The 8971-nt window shown below is 45.5% G+C and overlaps 1 protein-coding gene across 1 annotated transcript in view; it reads right to left on the bottom strand.

Annotated features, from left to right (window-relative positions):
* Positions 1-2892: 2892 nt before the first annotated feature.
* The window catches only part of EHD3 (EH domain containing 3), a 29570-nt gene continuing 23491 nt past the window's right edge, over positions 2893-8971 (bottom strand). Inside the window, exons 4-6 of the mRNA XM_005427010.3 lie at positions 7368-7780; positions 6215-6379; positions 2893-4883 (exon numbers count right to left, since the gene is read on the bottom strand). Coding sequence (XP_005427067.1) covers positions 4356-4883; positions 6215-6379; positions 7368-7780 — 1106 coding nt within the window. The 3' untranslated portion in view covers positions 2893-4355. The remainder of the gene's footprint in view (positions 4884-6214; positions 6380-7367; positions 7781-8971) is intronic.

The following is an 8971-nucleotide window of genomic DNA, read 5'->3' as shown; positions in this document are numbered from 1 at the left end:
TGCTATGCTATGCTATGTTATGAAAACTCCACAGAAATAACTTGGGTGTTACCAGTCAAGCTGCTCCTCTGGAGTAATTCAGTGCTGTTCTCCATGAGTGTTCCTACCCATGTGTCAGGCTTAGAGACTTGAGGAATTCTGCATCTAGGAAGGGCTTAAATAGTCAATTGTGTCCCCTGATTTACCAAAGCCTGAATGTGGAGCCACAGCTTATCTCTATAATAAACTCTATAATAAAAGAAACATGAGATAAATAATAGCAGAGATGGAAACTATCAATGATGTAAGAAGGGTAGTGTGATCTGAGGTGATCTTCTAGAGGAGCTTCCGTGGTTCCAGCTGTGCTTGTAGGAACACTGTCCCTCTCTGAAAGGTCAAACAACCCATAACTTTTGACCATATGACAGCAGTCTTTGGTTAGTAAGCAAACGATTAAGGAAAGCAACTTAAAAGAACAGTTTCCAGACTTAAATCTGAATTTCACTGTTGTATGAAGTTTGTGTTGGAACTTAAGGTGATGGAAAAACTGATTCTGACCTTTTCTGTTTGATTAAAAGTCTCTCTGAAGTTCAGCATGCTGGCTAAATTCCAGTTCCCAGAAGTAATTGCCTTTTGCCAAGCTACTCACCTCCTGTGAAACCTTATTCAGGGAACTTAGTGTAATTATTATCCTTCCCTTCAAATAAATGGTTGTATAGCACTGTTGATCTAATCTGCCTGTCATGTTCCACTGTAGAGAGAATTTCATTTTCAAAAAACTCATATATTAGCCCATAAAAGGATGTAGGTACAGATGTTTCTGCTCTAGATCCTTCCCAGAGAGAAGACCAAGTGCAGTTCCTATTTAGAGGGGTAAAAAAAAAAAAAAAGGCCTTTTTGTTCTTCTGACCTTGTGAAAGCTCTTCTGTGTGAGGATGGGTAGAGAAGGACATGAGAGGATCAGAGAAGTGAGTGGTAGTGGTGTGTTCACATGATAAAATCCCCCACCCACAGACAGCAAATGAATTGGTTCCTCTGTAAAACCTCCTGGGGAAAATCTTGTTAGGTAATTGAGAAGTGCTCTGGGAAAAAGGAAGCACTGTTGGACACAGATAACTGCCTTGGAGTGTGGCTCTGTGAGCTGGCTGGAGTGCAGTGCCTGGAGTCCTGGTGGGCTTGGCAAATCACATCCTTCCACAGATGTGGGGAACAATACAGGTGGCTGGGATTGCCCAGGGAGTCCTAACTCGGAAGGGAAAAGGGAAAAAAAAAAAGGGGTGTGTGAATTTGCAGCTGCTGTCTGGGAAGGGGATGGAGAAATACATGCACCTTCTCATGGCCATAGTGGAGAGACAGGATTCCATGCATTTCTATATGGAGAACAGGGTGTGTAAGGTTTGATGTGGTTCTTTGGTGTTTTAGTGGGACTTTGTTTGATTGATGTTGTTTTCTTTTAAATTTCCTGAAGAGCCTATCAAAAATGAAATGTGCTGGTCAGATGAAGTTATCTGACTGAAGAGGACTGTTCATAACCTGCCTCTCTGGGCACACAGCCCCCCTGCAGCTGCCCTGTTCCCTCTGTAGCAGGGTCCCTGCTGCAATCCTATTAAGTAATTATGTGTTTGTCAGTGCAGTGCTGGTGTTTTTTCCTCTCTCCCCACCACCAGTGGAGGAAGCTGCACTCTGAGAGTGCCAGGTGGTTCCTGAGGGTTGTTGCAATCAAACCCCTCTGCACTTGACCTGTGTGGGTAGAGCTCTCTGTGCCACTCACTGTCCTGCTGGCCCTCCTGGGTGAATCCTGCAGGAACATCCTGGAGAGGCTGGCTCAGGGATGAGAGGAGCACAGTGCAGAGCAGGCAGGAGCATGGAATGTGCTGGCATGCCCCAGCCATGGTGTGGCAGTAACTGCTGCTGCCTACCCAAGCACCTTGCTGGAGTGTACAAGGAAGAAAAGACTGCCTAAGACCTCACCTTCTCCCATCCCCTTAGAGAGAATGTTCAGTAATGTTCTGCTTTTTAAGGAGTTAGATTTCAGCATGACATGACTGGCACAAGCAATGTGCTGTGTGAGTGGCCATCAGACAGTTGTGCCCACACAGAGGCAGGGTTGATTCATAGTGCTCTGCTCAGCCTCAGCTGGAGTCTGATGGATGCAAATTCCTCAAGAAGACCTGGACAGCCTTAGCAGCTGTGTCCTGTGATGGCAGTCAAACTGGGGGTTACTGGGTAGCTGAACTGGCATGACACAATTTGCTGGCTTTTCCTTCAATTTGCATTTATTGCTTTTGCTCTCCACCCTATTATTTCCTCTCACCCCTCTCTCATCCTGTACAGATGCTAAATGGAAACTTTGCCAACTCCTACAGCTCATACCCTCTCTCCAAATGCTTTCCCAGGACTATCCTAAGTGATCTCCCTGTCTTACTGCCTCTCACTGTCCCACTCCGGAGATAGCTATCACTGTCATGAACATCCACAGAAAATAAAGACAGAAATAGAATTAGTCAGAAAGATTTAAGACTGAGGTTTTTTGCATCCATTCTGGATCTTGATAAATTCACAGCATTCTCATCTGTGACTGGCAGGAAGGAATTCTTTCAATATATTCTTTTTTCTACTGAAATGTGGTGGTTACCTCTCCCCTGTATTGAACAAGGTGGATCACGGGTACAATTCCTCTTGCTTTGTCAAGTATGGAGGTTGTGATTAGACTGCCAAGAGAGAAAGATGTTGCAGATGTCAACCAGTCATTCGGCAGTGCACAACCGAGTCCAGCTGGGCTGATCTGTATGTGCACTTTTGGGAATGTGCATAAGCATAATCTCCTCCCTTTGCTGCACTTACAAATAAGCTTTTTTTTTTTTTTTCTTTTCAGCTGCATTTCATTTCACTGTAAAAAGAAGTAGACAGATCTGGCCTTTCTTTTTTAATAATGTCTTAGGACCAGGGTACAAAAAAGGTTAATGCATTAGTTTTTAAGACAAGTGATAAATGTACTGCAATAAGCACATTCTACATACACAGAATATATTTCTCTATATAATATGAACACAAGAGATATAAAATAAGTTATACTTATCTTGGTTTTTCATCACAGTAGGAGCTCAGCTTATATAAAGTGACAACAGGATTGGAACAACACGCTGCTCCAAAGCAACAACAAAAACCAGAAGTGCGCGCGCACGTGTGTGTTGAGGCAGTGAAACAGGAAATGGAGGCATTTCTGCTAAAATCAGGTCTTGGAAACAAAAATTTCAGAGCATGAAAGAAGTGGGGAAGGTCTCTTGGCTCAGGGCAGAAGTTGGGGAGGGGATCAAGTCTTAAGTGTGTGGTGAGGAGAGTGTGTGAAGGCTGACATCTTGGCTAGGTTTGTGGAGGCGCAGAGCAAGCTCTGCCCAGTGCCCCAGTGTGGGGTTTGTGTCTGCACAGTGAGGATGGGGCCTCATGGCTGTCACTGTGCACCATGAGAGCAAACACTATCACTTCACAGGAATCACAGACACCACCACTGTTCAAAGAGCAAACAGGACCCACTGGCTGTGCAATGCTGGGTGAGCCTGGAAGCGGTGCTCCTCCCTTCCACCCACCTCATGTCCACCTCTAGGGCCCCCTCCCTCTGCTCCCCTTGGAGTGTGGTTCTCTTGGCTGGGCCTGCAGAACAAATCTCCCCTGGGGACTGAATGGGAGGTGGTGCTGATTGGGAACTCTGAGTGCCTGCCCCACAGTGAACAATGAGGAACTCCAGCTGCCCAGTTCAGAGCTCTTTCAGATTTTATTTTATTGATGTATTTTTCTTTAAGGATTGGGGAAGAACGTTTGTAAAACTTGCATCTTAACGGTGAAACAAGGTTCCTAAAGTTCTTAACTCTGGGGTTTAGTATCTAGTATTTTAGTGTGGGCTTATGTTAATTAGGAAATGCTCTTTATTTTGGCCAATAGCTTGAAGACCTTGTGGTTTCTCTTAGTCTCCTGAATTTTGCAAGACCCATTAAAAGGCAGAAGGTGCAGCCAAAGCTCAGGAGTGATACTGGCAGTTAGCAGATTTCTATTAGTGCCTATTCCACTCTCCAAAAATGCAGCCCTGTTCAGGTTTTCTTCTATTCTCACTTAACAGACTCTCCTACTTTGCAACATCCTTCCTTTACCTTCATATTTACAGACTACACATTAGAAAGCAGGGACAGTACACTGGAAGAGTTAATTGCATATCATGAAGGATTGGACTTTTTTGTTCTGCTTTAGATTTTGTTCTTCATACAGCAAAGTAGGTACAAATCCAAACGTGATCTCACATCTAAAGGTATAATTTAAGTAAACATGTTGTTCTAGATCTTTTATTTTCCCCCTCCCTTTCCCTCTCCCCTATAACCTTTCTTTCACTCTGTTATTTTCCTTTTGGACGGAGGGAGGAGATGGGAAGGGAGCTCATTTGGCAGCTCATGACCCTCCAACTTGACTTTAATGAGATGATTCGCCAAGGCAAACTCCTCATCATCCAGCATGCCATCTTTGTCGATGTCAGCCAGTTTCCAGATCTTGCCCAGCACGGTGTTGGGCAGCTTGGACCTTACCATCTCCTTCTTGGCGTTGGCACCAGTTATTTTGCCGTCGACAGGCGAGAGCGTGTAGAAGATCTCGTCGTACATGGGCTTGTCCCTGGCCACCACCCACTCGGCGTCGTCGATCCCCTCCCCAGCTCCCTCTCCGTAGCCGTGGCCGAAGGGGCCGTGCAAGGTGCCCTCGAAGGCTCCTCCCTTCACCATCTGGGTTGGCCGCTGGGACTCTTCCTGGCGGACCAGCACCATCAGCTGGGCGATGTCGTTGGCCAGCATGTCTTCCACGGTCTCCAGCAGCTTGCTCTTCAGAGGCTGGAACTTGCTAAAATCCTGGGCTTGCAGTTGATCCTTAAAAATGGGACAGCACGGCAAGAGGTGAGCGACATGGAGGAGTAATGGTGCACGGGGGGATGCCTGCCAGCTATTGCAGAGGAGTGGGGAGTTTGGCATTCCTTCCTCTGACTGCCCTGCTTTCAGCATGGCATGGGGTCTCCCTGGCTGGCCTTGCTCTTACTTTAATCCTCTCCTAAGTCCTATAGAAAATGACCAACTAGTTCAAGGCAAACTGGTTGTGTGCTCTTGCTACGTCCTCCAGCCAGTGCTCTACGTTCCCTCTCCCTTTCTGCACTCTGGGAAGGAGATGCCACTTGGCAAAAGACCACTGTACTCATCACCATGCAGTGCATCTTTCAGATGCCATCAAGACAGCAGCACATCTGTAAGAGGTGGTGAGCAGGTCTTTACAGCATGGCTCAGATTCTGTAATTTCACAGCTAAGCAAAAGGGCTTTCAGTAGGGCCTGCAGAGAACTCTCTTCTAGCTGCAGGAAGACCTCCAGCTTTATCTTTCACCCTCTACTCATCAAATCCACACTATTCACTCCAACTGGATTCATACAGGTTTTGTTTTTTTAACACACATTTTAACAAGCAGTGAAGGAGATCTCCTATACCCCACAGATATAATTCCCAACAATTTAGGGAAAATATATTTTCAAAAATAGGCAAATGCTGTTTTCCATAGATAACTAGTAGCAACCTCAAGAGCTAGAACTCAGAACAGGGTTTTGCTTGGACTGAAGCCATACAGCAATACAGCAGTGTCCAGCATTGCTTGAATGTACAATACAAGGCTCTGATCCAAGGTCCTTTGAAGTTTCTGACTTGTGTGAACACTGGGCCAGGTCTCTGGTCTGCAGAACAAAAAGCCTGCTTCTCTGCTTAAAATAGAAAAGGGGATTAAAGTTTTTACACCTTCCTTTCTCTCCTTCTAGAAACAAAGAGTTAAGTAGAAAACAAATATAGCTCTTGAGGAATGTGCCATATGTAGCCCTTTCAGGACACAGCTTTCCTTTTGTTATAAATTGCTTAGGCCTGAAAAATCTGCAAATGGAACCTGGAATTAAAAATAAAGAAAAACAGAAGAAATCATTTGCTGTAAAGTGCTATTCAGGCAAAAATACGAGAAATGAAAGCGAAGCTGTAATGCCTCACATAAGCTCTATGTGTAAGAAGTGCTCATGCCCAAATATAGCCTGCACATATTTTAAGGCACATTTCAACATTACAGCAAGTTTTTCCCACAGGTGGCAACAATCAAAGTCTGCATGGCTCTGTTGTATTCCCTGCAGTTACTCCAATGCTCTTTCCTTGGATGTTTGCCAGGATGCCACTGCTTACCTGCATCTTTCTCAGGTTAGGGAAGTCTCCTGGTGAGATCTGATGCTCCCGTTCAATGCGGGCATAAATATCTCCCAAGTTGTTAACAAGCTCCTTCTTTTTATTGTCTTTCCCAAACATTGAGGGCATTTCCTTCTTTAGGGAACTGATGATGTAGGCATGGACCTGAAAGGAATTAAATTATATGGAATGATGGCAAATGTTAAATAGCACATCAGAAAATTCTTCTCAGCAGAGCATCTGTGCCCAGGACTTGCCTCCATCTTGTCCCACCCTGAAGAGCAAGCTCAGCTCCTCAGCTTGCCTGGACCTATGGACTGTTATTCCAGTGCTCAATGCTCAGCTGTGTGCTTTGTCTGTGCTGAGACAAGGCAAAAACAAGTGTAGTCCTGAGCATACAGACAGTGACATTCATATGCACCTTCTGGAGGGAGTGGTGGGTTTTTTTTTCTTCCACTGGGCATGGCCTTCCCAGTCCCTTCCCAGTCCAAATACACAGGTTCAATCTTTTAGTACTAATACCAGTCCTTAACTTATGCAACATTGTGGCTTTTTTATTTTTAATGGTGAGCCAAGCATTTTTTCTTGAATTGAAGACCCTTACACTGAAAGCTTTTGAGGGATCTTTTGATCTCTTTCCTCAGTTGATGTGGGTTTTTTCCTGTATTTTTAAGGGCTTCTTTCAGCTCATTTCAAATACTCAGGGATACTACAGGCTTATTTATCATTTGTGTGAGTCTTCACCTCCTGTGCATCCACCTTAGTCAGGTATCTCTCTTGGCTAAGAAAGTTTTAAGCAAAAAACTTAGAGCTTATCAATTCCCTCGGTGTATGATTCTGATATACTGAATTGGTCTTAATTCACAAATTGCTACCACAGAGCAACTGCTTTCCAGATCCCTTCAAGTGCTACCTGCTTGATCTGTAGTTACCCTCCTCACTATGGCCCCCCCATGACTGACACACCAAACACAGGAATTGTTTTCTTCCCATATTGGCATAGGGCTCATATGCTGGGCCTGAGTTAAATGGGATGGAAAAAGAGTAGGATCCACCAGCTCTGCAAGCTGAACTGGCCAAACCCACTTCTCCATCGGCTGCCTGCTGCAGAGAGCCCACACCGAACGCTCGGGGCTTCTATGCCCGCACCTACCTTGGCCAGGCGCGCTCGCTTGATGAGATCATTGAGCTTCCTGAGGGCTGCGTTGCGGGGCAGGCTCTGGATGTCCCTGAACAGGTCCTGCTCCTCTGCCTCAAACAGCTTGCGGTTGTCGGGGATGAGCAGCGGGTGGGACCAGAAGGAGCCGATGTAGACTCGGATGACCTCAGGAGTGTTGACGATCTTCCCCAGGGACCACATGAGGGCACCGTACACCCGCATCAGCTGCTGAGTCTCTATCTGGTCGGCCTTGTTGAGAACAACTCTCATCTTGTCCTCGTGGTTCTTCAGGGCCTTGATGACCTCAGAGAATTCATCAGAGATGTCCAGCTTGTGAGCATCAAAGAGGAGAATGATGCGGTCGACCCGCTCTGCGAACCACTCCAGTACAGCAGCGAAGTCATAACCTGCAAGGGGGGAGGGAGAGCAGAGATGCAGCAAACGTGGGAGTTGAGAGCCTCCCTGCTGTACTCAAACTACATCTGCACCTAACTGAGGGTAAGCTTGCAAGGAAGTGGCTTTCCCAGCAGAACAGGTAGCTTGATAAGGAGATGAGGCACTGTCCATATAGTTAAGGACAGGTCTTGTCCTCTCCACATGAAGAGATCACTCAAAGAAGTGCTCCAATTCTTCATTCAAATGCACATCAAGGAGCAACTGCTGTATTCAAACTTACTGCAGAAGTCTTGTATGTGGCACAAGAGAGGTTTAATTTGTGAATGACTGGCCATCAGTACAGCCTACATGGAAAGCTGGGTCATTGCAATACTTGTAGCCAGACTGGTTTGAGATGCCTATCTCCACTGCTTAATAAATCCCAGGTCTTGTTGTGCAAGACTGACTTTATCCCATCCAATTCAGAACCCAGCATGCAAATAACCTTCCCTAGCAGAGTAACCATCCTGTCATACCTGCTGCATGTGCACAAAGCCAAATGATTTGTGTTCACTTAGCCAAGAGCCTGACACTCAGCAGAGACAGCATTGCTGTGAACACCAGAGGCAGGCACAGGCCAGGAACAGTGGGTTCAAATTTCACATGCCTCAGGACTAAACATAATGGATTCAGTGTCAGACTGGGTCAACCTCTAAGCATGATAAATAGTGTGTGGAGAAGTCCCTAAAACAATAGTAATGACAGCAACAAAATTACCTTTTTTCCTAGCTCTGTGGTGGATTTTATTGTGCTTTAAAGTCTTGGTGAGAGAACTGCTTGGTTCTCTCCCCCTGCTCTGTCAGGCTCTCCTATGCTGTGCAATATTTGGGGTTATCTGAGTCACCAGAGTGCTGCACTTAGTTAAGGAAAATCAGGACAGGGCAAATGCTATTTGCATTCAAATCCTTTAATATACTATTTTAATCTTGGCTTTCATGAATAAATCCATGATAATTAGTTTGGTGCTTTTTCCTCCTTCTCCCCTTTCTTTTTCTTCCTTTTTTCCTTCTGTTCCCTCTAAAACCTAGAGGGCAACCAATGCATCCCAATCATTAGACTGGAACTACAGAAGGGAGGATAGCTGAGCTCTGATCTTGCTTTTTCATGCTGGCCTTTTCTTCCACATGACTAAGCAAACTGGAGTGAAATCCTGCCTCTCATGT

This window comes from Geospiza fortis, unplaced genomic scaffold, assembly GCF_000277835.1.
Source record: "Geospiza fortis unplaced genomic scaffold, GeoFor_1.0 scaffold88, whole genome shotgun sequence".
Classification (NCBI taxonomy): Eukaryota; Metazoa; Chordata; class Aves; order Passeriformes; family Thraupidae; genus Geospiza; species Geospiza fortis.
The sequence above is the reverse complement of the archived record's forward strand: the minus strand, read 5'-3'. Positions and strand labels throughout refer to the sequence as shown.